This window comes from Scyliorhinus torazame, chromosome 5, assembly GCF_047496885.1.
Source record: "Scyliorhinus torazame isolate Kashiwa2021f chromosome 5, sScyTor2.1, whole genome shotgun sequence".
Taxonomy (NCBI): domain Eukaryota; kingdom Metazoa; phylum Chordata; class Chondrichthyes; order Carcharhiniformes; family Scyliorhinidae; genus Scyliorhinus; species Scyliorhinus torazame.
The window spans coordinates 111534839-111548310 of NC_092711.1; the positions used below are offsets into that span (position 1 = coordinate 111534839).

Sequence of the window (13472 nt, forward strand, 5' to 3'; positions counted from 1 at the left end):
TCATGAAGCACTGTTCAACCTAAAGCAACTCGTGATAACGGCGAAGGGGAAAACGAGCAACTTCTTCAGCTCATTTCGGAACTTGGTCTGGGCTACTGCATAGATGAAGGTGTTGTTGCAGGAACTGAGTAACTGAAGCATGTTGGTCGTTTCTTGAAAGATGAAATGTGGGTCGTTGAAATCCAGACCGGTGAAGTAGGCCTCAGCTGTAACCCGAACGTATAGGAAATGTCCAACATATGTGACCCAGAGGAGGAGGAAGCTGAGCGAGATGGCGAAGAGCAGGACAATCGACTTCTTGCGATTGGCAATCTCTGGATCTCCGTCACTCTCGGAGCCCTTCAGCCTCCTGCGAGCTCTGCTGGCTTCTACAATGTGTCTTACAGTCAGGGCGTTGAGCAGCAGAATGAAGAAGAACGGGAGAAATGGGGTTAATATGTGGTCGAGCCAGTCATAGGCTTGCCACCATGGGATAGTGTAATAGCTGGATTTAATATCACAGAACCAGGGCACCCCGTCCAATATGTACAGGGGCTGGTAGGTGAAGTAAAAGGGGACGTTCTTGACGTAGCTCAGGGTGATGACCATTCCTATGACCAGCAGTGCGGTTTTCTCGGTGCAGTATCTGGTCTTCAGTTTCTGATAGCAGATGGAGACAAAACGGTCGAAGGTAAAGGCCACGGTCAGCCAGACTGAACCATCACGGGTCGCATACACGAGCACGGTGCTGACAGCGCATCCGGGGGTGATCGATAGGACACTGTACCTAAAGTAAATGCCACCAATCCGGTTGAGGATAACAGCGGTGACCATGACAAGGAAGTCAGTCACTGCTATCGCTACTAGGTAGTAGGTGATGCACCGAGAGAGTCCGCACCTTCCTCGGGATAGGATGATGATCGCCACCAAGTTGGCTGTAACAGAGAAAAAAGAGGCGTCACTGAGCAGACTCCAAAGACCAGCGATTCCCTGATCCATTCCGCTGCTGAATCCCTCCTGACCTGCCCATTTCGCACCTCCAGATTTCAATTAATCCAAAGGCATTACTACTTGATGCTAATCCAATGCTGGAATAAATGTTTGTCAATTCACAGAATATCGCAATCAGTCCCTGCAACAAACTCCGCTCTCCACTGGGTCCATTCCCGTGGCTGGCCATCCTCTGAAGGTAGAGACCATTTACAATATTCAAGTCCTGTTTGACCGTGGGCTGAACTTCCAAACGCCCACATTCCCAAACCGACCATAAGGCCGGACACTGCAAACTTCTACATTTCTCCACAGCTCATTGAATCGCCCGTCTGAAAGTCTGCCTTAGCTTAAGAGCTACTCAAACCCTTATTTACCCCTTTCATATATCTACACTCACAATGATTGTAATAGTTTTTGTGTGTCCCCTCCCAATTTGCATCGCCAGTGAACTCAACTGAAAGGGGCGGCACGGTAGCATAGTGGTAGCACAGTTGCTTCACAGCTCGAGGGTCTCAGGTCCCATTCCGGGCTTGGGTCACTGTCTGTGCAGGGTCTGCACATTCTCCCCTTGTCTGCCTGGGTCTTCTCCGGGTGCTCCGGTTTCCTCCTACAATCCAAAGATGTGCAGGTGAGGTGGATTGGCCATGTTAAATTGCCCTTTAGTGTCCAGAAAGGTTGGGTGGGGCTACTGGGTTACGGGGATAAGGTGGAGGTGTGGGCTTGGTTGGGATGCTTTTTCAAAGGGCCGGTGCAGACTCGATGGGCCGAATGGCCTCCTTCTGCACTGTAAATGCTATGATTCAATGATCCAAAACGGTTGTTCCCAATGATTAACTCACACCACATCTCGTTCAGCCATTACAAATGTGGTGCCTTCGATCACAGCGCCAGGGCCCCCGGGTTCAATTCTGGCCTTGGGTCTCTGTCTGTGTGGAGTTTGTACTTTCTCCCTGTGTCTGTGTGGTTTCCTCTGGGTGCCTCCCACAGCCCAAAGATATGCAGGTTAGGTGGATTGGCTATTCTAAATTGTCCCTTCGTGTCTAAAACAGATGTGTAGGTTAGGTCAGGCTCAGGGGTTATTGGGAAAGCGCAGGGGACGGAGCCTGGGCGCAGTACACTTTCAGAGGTTGGTGCAAGTTGGAATGGCCTCTATTTGCACTGATTCTATGATTGCCTAATAACGCCTCTATTTCAACATTCTCCCGATTGTTTCAATTGCCTCATTGCCTTATTAGACTAGTCCCTCCCCGTTCCTGTGCCACTCTGCAGCCCAATAACGATTTGTAGTAAATGGTTGCAATGCTTAACAATATAACGTCCGTGCAATGGTAAACATTATCACTCATATTTCTGCAGTCTAATAAACAGTTGTTCTATAAGTGTGACGGGTAATTTATTGACCATTTATTGTTCTGCTCTGTAATCAAAAATTAGTCGATGCACTCTCATATATCACAATGCAATAACCCTTTCAGCACGATCCTTAAAGGGAAGAGACAAGATTTCTGGAGATTCAGAAGAAAAACAAATATTATAGTTGAGATTCCTCTCTTACCTGGGACACCAATAATAGCGAGTGCTGGGTAATAAACGGCATAAAATGGTCCATTCGCTGGTCCATGCATCGTCTTTCAGAAACCAATTGAATTATGCAAGGTGTACATACTCGCTCTGCAAGACTTCCAAAGGGTCCCTCATTTATAACAGTGAGAGTCTCCAGAGGGGCAATTAACTTCCAACATGCACTTTAGTTACAGATTGGTGAACAAACAAATTAAGAAACGAGTCCATGCCTTTCATTTGTTCCCTTAGGAAGGGGAGTGAATTCATTGCCAACATGGCAGCACGGTAGCATTGTGGATAGCACAATTGCTTCACAGCTCCAGGGTCCCAGGTTCGATTCTGGCTTGGGTCACTGTCTGTGTGGAGTCTGCACATCCTTCCTGTGTGTGCGTGGGTTTCCTCTGGGTGCTCCAGTTACCTCCCACAGTCCAAAGACGTGCAGGTTAGGTGGATTGGCCACGATAAATTGCCCTTAGGGTCCAAAATTGCCCTTAGTGTTGGGTGGGGTTACTGGGTTATGTGGATAGGGTGGAGGTGTGGACCTTGGGTAGGGTGCTCTTTCCACGAGCCGGTACAGACTCGATGGGCCGAATGGCCTCCTTCTGCACTGTAAATTCTATGAAACTGCTGACTGCAGCTTCTGCGGTCCCTCCTAGCCCCAAGATAGTTCTCTGCATCTCCATCAATCAGAATTCCTCTTGTTAACTCTGAGCTGAAGTTTGATCTCTGATAAAAACCTGTCTCTTTCAATCTCTGACATATTGTGCTTTTAGTTGACGGATACGTGGTTTGCGTATTTGTAAGTGTTCTGGTGTTTAGTGTTGCATTGATACACTAATATTGAAAGATATTTGCAACGAAAGAACTTGAAATAACTCATCGCTAACATGGGAGGGCGGATGAGGTTGAGCCGATCGCAGGCAAATGCTTTGTCCTAATAAACCGTACATACTGAAAGTGCCTTAAAATGGTTCAGTATGAATTTAAAGTTTTAGTGAAGGAACAATTGATACCTGGCTGGTGGAATATCAATTCCGATATCATTGGGGCAAGTAATTATCGAGACATGACTCAGAAGCAATAGCACCAAGTGCAGTGAAAATGGAGGCACGATCCATAAAATCTAGAAATGAACATTTTTCGGACAGTGGGCTGTGGTGGTAAAATTACTGAATATATTTAAGAAGGAAATAGATTTCTGAACACTAAATGTGTCAAGGTGTATGGGGAATGTGCTGGGGTATAGTGTTAATAGAGAACTATTGAAATGAAATGAAAATCGCTTATTGTCACAAGTAGGCTTCAATGAAGTTACTGTGAAAAGCCCCTAGTCGCCACGTTCCGGCGCCTGTTCGGGGAGGTTGTTACGGGAATTGAACCGTGCTGCTGGCTTGCTTTGTCTGCTTTCAAAGCCAGCGATTTAGCCCTGTGCTAAACAGCCACATTGTGATCATGTTGGATGGAGGAACAGGCTCCAAGCGCCGAATGGCCTACTCCTACTACTATCTAAAATGTTTTTATATTTCGATGATGCACGGTTCTGTGTGGTATTACCTGAGATTGTACCTTGTAAACTACAGAGGCATTGTCTAGCTTAGTGCATCATTTCATTATAGTATAAAAGCAAATTACTGCGGATGCTGGAATCTGAAACAAAAGAGAAAATACTGGAAAATCTCACCAGGTTTGGCAGCACCTGTAGGGAGAGAAAAGAGCTAACGTTTCGAGTCCGATGACTCTTTGTCAAAGCAGTCATTGGACTTGAAACGTTAGCTCTTTTCTCTCCATTCTGATGCTGTCAGACCTGCTGAGATTTTCCAGCATTTACTCTTTTATTTCATTATAGTTGGTGCAGTATCAGTTACTGCTGTAATACACCATGCCATTGCTCATATCGCACTTGATTTGGCCACTGTTTATACTACACTGTGTTATGTTGTTATTAATACTCCACGTGACTTCCGGTTGCGGCGATGACCAGCTGAGTCGCACGTTTCGGCACCTCACGTTTTAACGGACTTTTGGGCTCTTATCGGGAAATTTTTCATGGCCAAACTCAGTGTGAGGCTATAAAGGAAGGAGTCCCCCCCCCCCCCCCCCCCCCCCGGATGTGGATGGAAAGAAGCGATAGTAGTGGCCAGATTGCGGAGCATCCTCTGGAGCAGCGGCAGAGAAGAGAAGGGAGTAGCAAGATGGCGGCTGAGGGAGCCCAGATGGTATGGGGCCCGGAACAGCAGGAGTTCCTCCGGCGATGTGTGGAGGAGCTCAAGAAGGAGGTGCTGGCGCCGATGTTGCTGGCGATTGAGGGATTGAAGGAGACGCAAAAGACCCAGGAGATGGAGCTCCATGGAGTGAAGGCAAAGGCAGCCGAGAATGAAGACGAGATACAGGGTTTGGTGGTGAAGATGGAGACGCACGAGGCACTACATAAGAGGTGCCTAGAAAGGCTGGAAGCCCTGGAAAATAGCTCGAGGAGGAAGAATTTAAGGATTTTGGGTCTTCCCGAAGGATCAGAGGGAGCGGATGTTGGGGCGTACGTGAATACGATGCTCCATACTTTTTTTTTAATAAATATGTTATTGAAAATTTTTGGTCAACCAACACAGTACATTGTGCATCCTTTACACAATATTATAACAACACAAATAACAATGACCTATTTTATAAACAAACAAAAAAAATGAATAAATAATAAATAACAAAAATGAAAACTAACCCTAATTGGCAACTGCCTTATCACAAGTAACACTCTCCAAAAATATAATTTAACAGTCCAATATATAATTATCTGTAGCAACGACCTATACATATTATACAGTATATATTAACAACCCTGAGAGTCCTTCTGGTTCCTCCTCCCCCGCCCTCCCCCCTCCCCCCCCGCCCCCCCCCCCCCCGATCCTGGGCTGCTGCTGCTGCCTTCTTTTTCCCATTCCATCTATCTTTCTGCGAGGTATTCGACGAACGGTTGCCACCGCCTGGTGAACCCTTGAGCCGACCCCCTTAGAACGAACTTAATCCGCTCTAGCTTTATAAACCCTGCCATGTCATTTATCCAGGTCTCCACCCCCGGGGGCTTGGCTTCTTTCCACATTAACAATATCCTGCGCCGGGCTACTAGGGACGCAAAGGCCAAAACATCGGCCTCTCTCGCCTCCTGCACTCCCGGCTCTTGTGCAACCCCAAATATAGCCAACCCCCAGCTTGGTTCGACCCGGACCCCCACTACTTTTGAAAGCACCTTTGTCACCCCCATCCAAAACCCCTGTAGTGCCGGGCATGACCAAAACATATGGGTATGATTCGCTGGGCTTCTCGAGCACCTCGCACACCTATCCTCCACACCAAAAAATTTACGGAGCCTTGCTCCAGTCATATGCGCCCTGTGTAATACCTTAAACTGAATCAGGCTTAGCCTGGCACACGAGGACGACGAGTTTACCCTGCTTAGGGCATCTGCCCACAGCCCCTCCTCGATCTCCTCCCCCCAGCTCTTCTTCCCATTTCCCTTTTAGTTCATCTACCATAGTCTCCCCTTCGTCCCTCATTTCCCTATATATATCTGACACCTTACCATCCCCCACCCATGTCTTTGAGATCACTCTGTCCTGCACCTCTTGTGTCGGGAGCTGCGGGAATTCCCTCACCTGTTGCCTCGCAAAAGCCCTCAGTTGCATATACCTGAATGCATTCACTTGGGGCAGCCCATATTTCTCGGTCAGCGCTCCTAGACTCGCGAACTTCCCATCCACAAACAGATCTTTCAGTTGCGTTATTCCTGCTCTTTGTCACATTCCATATCCCCCATCCATTCCCCCCGGGGCAAACCTATGGTTGTTTCTTATCGGGGACCCCCCCAAGGCTCCAGTCTTTCCCCTATGCCGTCTCCACTGTCCCCAAATCTTCAGTGTAGCCACCACCACCGGGCTTGTGGTGTAGTTCCTCGGTGAGAACGGCAATGGGGCTGTCACCATAGCCTGTAGGCTAGTCCCCCTACAGGACGCCCTCTCCAATCTCTTCCACGCCGCTCCCTCCTCCTCTCCCATCCACCTACTCACCATTGAAATATTAGCGGCCCAATAATACTCACTTAGGCTCGGTAGTGCCAGCCCCCCCTATCCCTGCTACGCTGTAAGAATCCCTTCCTCACTCTCGGGGTCTTCCCGGCCCACACAAAACCCATGATGCTCTTTTCAATCCTTTTAAAAAAAGCCTTCGTGATCACCACCGGGAGGCACTGAAACACAAAGAGGAATCTCGGGAGGACCACCATCTTAACCGCGTGCACCCTCCCTGCCAGTGACAGGGATACCATATCCCATCTCTTGAAATCCTCCTCCATTTGTTCCACCAACCGCGTTAAATTTAACCTATGCCATGTGCCCCAATTCTTGGCTATCTGGATCCCCAGGTAACAAAAGTCCCTTGTTACCTTCCTCAACGGTAGGTCCTCTATTTCTCTACTCTGCTCCCCTGGATGCACCACAAACAACTCACTTTTCCCCATGTTCAATTTATACCCTGAAAAATCCCCAAACTCCCCAAGTATCCGCATTATTTCTGGCATCCCCTCCGCTGGATCTGCCACGTAAAGTAGCAAATCGTCCGCATACAAAGATACCCGGTGTTCTTCTCCTCCTCTAAGTACTCCCCTCCACTTCTTGGAACCCCTCAACGCTATCGCCAGGGGCTCAATCGCCAGTGCAAACAATAATGGGGACAGAGGGCATCCCTGCCTTGTCCCTCTATGGAGCCGAAAATATGCAGATCCCCGTCCATTCGTGACCACGCTCGCCATCGGGGCCCTATACAACAGCTGCACCCATCTAACATACCCCTCTCCAAAACCAAATCTCCTCAACACCTCCCACAAATAATCCCACTCCACTCTATCAAATGCTTTCTCGGCATCCATCGCCACTACTATCTCCGTTTCCCCCTCTGGTGGGGCCATCATCATTCCCCTAACAGCCTCCGTATATTCGTGTTCAGCTGTCTCCCCTTCACAAACCCAGTTTGGTCCTCGTGGACCACCCCCGGGACACATTCCTCTATTCTCATTGCCATTACCTTGGCCAGGATCTTGGCATCTACATTTAGGAGGGAAATAGGTCTATAGGACCCGCATTGTAGCGGGTCCTTTTCCTTCTTTAAGAGAAGCGATATCGTTGCTTCAGACATAGTCGGGGGCAGTTGTCCCCTTTCCTTTGCCTCATTAAAGGTCCTCGTCAATACCGGGGCGAGCAAGTCCACATATTTTCTCTAGAATTCGACTGGGAATCCATCCGGTCCCGGGGCCTTTCCCGCCTGCATGCTCCTAATTCCTTTCACCACTTCTTCTACCTCGATCTGTGCTCCCAGTCCCACCCTTTCCTGCTCTTCCACCTTGGGAAATTCCAGCCCATCATTCTCTCCCTCCCATCCGGGGGTTGAGCTTCATATAATTTTTTATAAAATGTCTTGAACACTCCATTCACTCTCTCCGCTCCCCGCTCCATCTCTCCTTCCTCATCCCTCACTCCCTCTATTTCCCTCGCTGCTCCCCTTTTCCTCAATTGGTGTGCCAGCAACCTGCTCGCCTTCTCCCCATATTCGTACTGTACACCCTGTGCCTTCGTCCATTGTGCCTCTGCAGTGCCCGTCGTCAGCAAGTCAAATTCTACATGTAGCCTTTGCCTTTCCCTGTACAGTCCCTCCTCCGGTGCTTCCGCATATTGTCTGTCCACCCTCAAAAGTTCTTGCAGCAACCGCTCCCGTTCCTTACTCTCCTGCTTCCCTTTATGTGCCCTTATTGATATCAGCTCCCCTCTAACCACCGCCTTCAACGCCTCCCAGACCACTCCCACCTGGACCTCCCCATTATCATTGAGTTCCAAGTACTTTTCAATGCACCCCCTCACCCTTAGACACACCCCCTCATCTGCCATTAGTCCCATGTCCATTCTCCAGGGTGGGCGCCCTCCTGTTTCCTCCCCTATCTCCAAGTCTACCCAGTGTGGAGCGTGATCCAAAATGGCTATAGCCGTATACTCCGTTCCCCTCACCTTCGGGATCAACGCCCTTCCCAGCACAAAAAAGTCTGTTCGCGAGTAGACTTTATGGACATAGGAGAAAAACGAGAACTCCTTACTCCTAGGTCTGCTAAATCTCCACGGGTCTACACCTCCCATCTGCTCCATAAAATCTTTAAGTACCTTGGCTGCTGCCGGCCTCCTTCCAGTCCTGGACTTCGACCTATCCAGCCCTGGTTCCAACACCGTATTAAAATCTCCCCCCATTATCAGCTTTCCCATCTCTAGGTCCGGAATGCGTCCTAGCATCCGCCTCATAAAATTGACATCATCCCAGTTCGGGGCATATACGTTTACCAAAACCACCGTCTCCCCCTGTAGTTTGCCACTCACCATCACGTATCTGCCCCCGTTATCCGCCACTATAGTCTTTGCCTCGAACATTACCCGCTTCCCCACTAATATAGCCACCCCCCTGTTTTTCGCATCTAGCCCCGAATGGAACACCTGCCCCACCCATCCTTTGCGTAGTCTAACCTGGTCTATCAGTTTCAGGTGCGTTTCCTGTAACATAACCACATCTGCCTTAAGTTTCTTAAGGTGTGCGAGTACCCGTGCCCTCTTTATCGGCCCGTTCAGCCCTCTCACGTTCCACGTGATCAGCCGGGTTGGGGGGCTTCCTACCCCCCCCCCCCTTGTCGATTAGCCATCCCCTTTTTCCAGCTCCTCACCCGGTTCCCACGCAGCTGTATCTCCCCCAGGCGGTGCCCCCCCGCCCATCCCCTCCCATACCAGCTCCCCCCTCTCCCCAGCAGCAGCAACCCAGTAATTCCCCCCTCCCCCCCGCTAGATCCCCCGCTAGCGTAATTACTCCCCCCATGTTGCTCCCAGAAGTCAGCAAACTCTGGCCGACCTCGGCTTCCCCCCGTGACCTCGGCTCGCACCGTGCGACGCCCCCTCCTTCCTGCTTCTCTAATCCCGCCATGATTATCATAGCGCGGGAACCAAGCCCGCGCTTCTCCCTTGGCCCCGCCCCCAATGGCCAACGCCCCATCTCCTCCACCTCCCCTCCTCCCCCCATTACCACCTGTGGAAGAGAGAAAAGTTACCACATCGCAGGATTAGTACATAAAACTCCTCTTTCCCCCCTTTTTAACCCCTCTCTTCGCCCCCCCACATTCGCCCCACCACTTTGTTCAAACGTTCTTTTTAATAGCCCGCTCATTCCAGTTTTTCTTCCACAATAAAAGTCCACGCTTCATCCGCCGTCTCAAAGTAGTGGTGTCTCCCTCGATATGTGACCCACAGTCTTGCCGGTTGCAGCATTCCAAATTTTATCTTCTTTTTATGAAGCACCGCCTTGGCCCGATTAAAGCTCGCCCTCCTTCTCGCCACCTCCGCATTCCAGTCTTGATAAACGCGGATCACCGCGTTCTCCCATTTACTGCTCCGAGTTTTCTTTGCCCATCTAAGGACCATTTCTCTATCCTTAAAATGGAGGAATCTCACCACGATGGCTCTGGGAATTTCTCCTGCTCTCGGTCCTCGCGCCATCACTCGGTATGCTCCCTCCACCTCCAACGGACCCGCCGGGGCCTCCGCTCCCATTAACGAGTGCAGCATCGTGCTCACATATGCCCCGACGTCCGCTCCCTCCGCACCTTCAGGAAGACCAAGAATCCTCAGGTTGTTCCTCCTTGCGTTGTTCTCCAGTGACTCCAACCTTTCCACACATCGTTTCTGATGTGCCTCATGCGTCTCTGTCTTCACCACCAGGCCCTGTATGTCGTCCTCATTCTCGGCTGCCTTTGCCTTCACGACCCGAAGCTCCCGCTCCTGGGTCTTTTTTTCCTCCTTTAGCCCTTCGATTGCCTGTAGTATCGGGGCCAACAGCTCTTTCTTCATTTCCTTTTTGAGCTCTTCCACACAGCATTTCAAGAACTCTTGTTGTTCAAGGCCCCATGTTAAACTGCCACCTTCCGACGCCATCTTGGTTTTTGCTTGCCTTCCTTGCCACTGTTCTAAAGGATCCACTGCAATCCGGCCACTTTCTCCTCCCTTTTTCATCCGTATCCAGGGGGGATTCCCTTCTGGTTTACCGCACAGTGTTTTTAGCCATCAAAATTGTCGTTGGGGCTCCTATCAAGAGCCCAAAAGTCCGTTTCACCGGGAGCTGCCGAAACGTGCGACTCAGCTGGTCATCGCCGCACTCGGAAGTCGATGCTCCATACTTTAATGGGAGCTGAGGCCCCGACGGGCCCCCTGGAAGTGGAGGGAGCATACCGGGTCCTCGTGAGAAGACCGAAGGCAGGGGAAATACCGCGAGCAATAGTGGTGAGGTTCCACCGCTACAAAGACAGAGAGATGGTCCTGAGATGGGCTAAGAAGACACGGAGTAGCAGGTGGGAGAACGCGGTGATCCGCGTGTATCAAGATTGGAGTGCGGAGGTGGCGAGAAGGAGGGTGAGTTTCAATCGGGCCAAGGCGGTGCTCCACAGGAAAGAAGTGAAATTTGGAATGTTGCAGCCGGCAAGACTGTGGGTTACACACCAGGGCAAACACCACTACTTCGAGACGGCAGAGGAGGCGTGGGCATTTATTCAAGAAGAGAAGTTGGACTAGATTTGAGGAATGGATGTTTGGAAAGAAGTAGCGAGGTGGTGGCAAGGAATTGTAAAGGGGGGAGAGGGGGAGGGCTTATCTGTAAAAATGTTGGACGGGAGAATTTTTTCTCCCCCACCCCCAGAGGGGGGGGGGACATGAAGAAATGTGGGCGCCGGTGGGGAAGGGGACAGGGAAGGGGAGAGGGAACTGCGCCATTAGGGGCAGGGCCGAGAGGGAAGCGCGGGCTTTTCTCCCGCACTACGGAAATTGTGGCGGGAAAAGTGGGCGCAGGAAGGAAGGGGGACCCACACACAGGGAGGCCAAGGGTAAACGGGGGAAGCCAAGGTCAGCCAGAGTTTGCTGACTCCCGGAAGCAATATGGGGGGAGCAATCAATCTAGAACGGAATCTAGCGGGGTGGGGGGGAGGGGGGATTAACTGGTTTGCTGCTGCTGAGGGTAAGGGGGAGCTGATATGGGATGGGATGGTCGGGACGGGTGGGCGCCGTCTGGGGGACAAACGGGTGCGTGGGACCCGGGTGAGGTGATGGTTTAAAAAAGGGGATGGCTAGTCGACGATGGGGGGTGGTAAAGGGCCCCCCAACCCAGTTGATCGGGTGGAACGTGAGAGGGTTGAACGGGCCGATTAAGAGGGCAAGGGTATTTGCGCACCTAAAGAGGCTGAAGTCGGATGTGGTTATGCTTCAAGAGACACACCTGAAAGTGGCGGACCAGGTCAGATTAAGGAAAGGATGGGTGGGACAGATTTTCCACTCAGGATTAGATGCGAAGAATAGAGGGGTGGCAATACTGGTGGGGAAACGGGTACTGTTTGAGGCGGACAGTGGGGCCAGGTACGTGATGGTGAGTGGCAGATTGCAAGGTGAGGCGGTGGTGCTGGTGAACGTACATGCCCCGAACTGGGATGACGCGGGTTTTATGAAACGTATGTTGGGGCGCATCCCGGACCTAGAGATGGGAAATTTGGTATTGGGGAGGGACTTCAACACAGTGCTGGACCGGTCCAGATCAAGGACCGGGAGGAGGCCGGCAGCGGCCAAGGTGCTTAAGGTGTTTATGGAGCAGATGGGAGGAGTAGATCCCTGGAGATTTGCTAGGCCGAGGAGTAAAGAGTTTTCCGTCTTCTCCCACGTCCATAAAGTATACTCCCGGATAGACTTTTTTGTCCTGGGAATGGCGCTGATCCCGAAAGTAGCAGGAAGGGAATATTCGGCTATCGCCGTTTCAGATCACACCCCACACTGGGTGGATCTGGATCTAGGAGAGGAGAAGGAGCAGCGCCCACTTTGGAGATTAGACATGGGACTGTTGGCAGATGAGGGGGTATGTGGAAGGGTGAGGGGATGTATTGAAAGGTACCTAGAGGTCAACGATGATGGAGAGGTCCAGGTGGGAGTAGTATGGGAGGCGCTGAAAGCGGTGGTTAGGGGGGAGCTGCTTTCCATAAGAGCCCACAAGGGGAAAGAAGAGGGTATAGAAAGGGAGAGACTGATCGGGGAGATTCTGAGGGTGGGTAGGCAATATGCGGAGGCCCCGGATGAAGGGTTATACAGGGAAAGACGGAGACTACAGACGGAGTTTGACCTGCTGACCACGGCTAAGGCGGAGACGCAGTGGAGGAAGGCACAGGGAATACAATACGAGTATGGGGAAAAGGCGAGCCGACTGCTGGCCCAACAACGTAGGAAGAGGGGGACGGCGAGAGAGATCGGAGGAATTAGGGATGGGGAGGGAAGGATGGAACAGAGGGCGGAGAGGGTGAATGGGGTGTTTAAGTCATTCTATGAGAGGCTGTATAAGTCCCAACCCCCGGAGGGGAAAGAGGGAATGATGCACTTTTTGGACCAGTTGGAGATCCCGAGGGTTGAGGAGCAGGAGATGACAGGTCTGGGAGCGCAGATTGAGGTGGAGCAGGTGGTAAAAGGAATCGGGAACATGCAGGCAGGAAAGGCCCCGGGACAAGATGGGTTCCCGGTGGAATTTTACAGGAAATATGTGGACCTACTGGCCCCACTCCTGGCGAGAACATTCAATGAGGCTAAGGAAAGGGTCATACAGGCCCATCTCCCTCCTAAATGTAGACGCCAAGTTACTGGCCAAGGTGATGGCGACTAGGATAGAGGACTGTGTCCCAGGGGTGGTACATGACGACCAGACAGGGTTTGTTAAAGGGAGGCAATTGAATGCCAACATACGAAGGTTGCTGGGGTAATGATGATGCCCCCACCGGAGGGGGAGGCGGAGATAGTGGTGGCGATGGATTCAGAGAAGGCATTCGATAGAATGGAGTGGGACTACCTATG

General features: G+C 51.0%; 1 protein-coding gene across 1 annotated transcript; it reads right to left on the reverse strand.

Moving 5' to 3' along the window:
• Positions 1-2597, reverse strand: LOC140417864 (probable G-protein coupled receptor 139). The gene is made up of 2 exons (XM_072501305.1): positions 2528-2597; positions 1-914 (listed from the first exon to the last, which is right to left on the reverse strand). The coding sequence occupies exons 1-2, from the start codon at positions 2595-2597 to the stop codon at positions 1-3; spliced, it is 984 nt and encodes a 327-aa protein (XP_072357406.1).
• Between the last annotated feature and the right edge of the window lie 10875 nt (positions 2598-13472).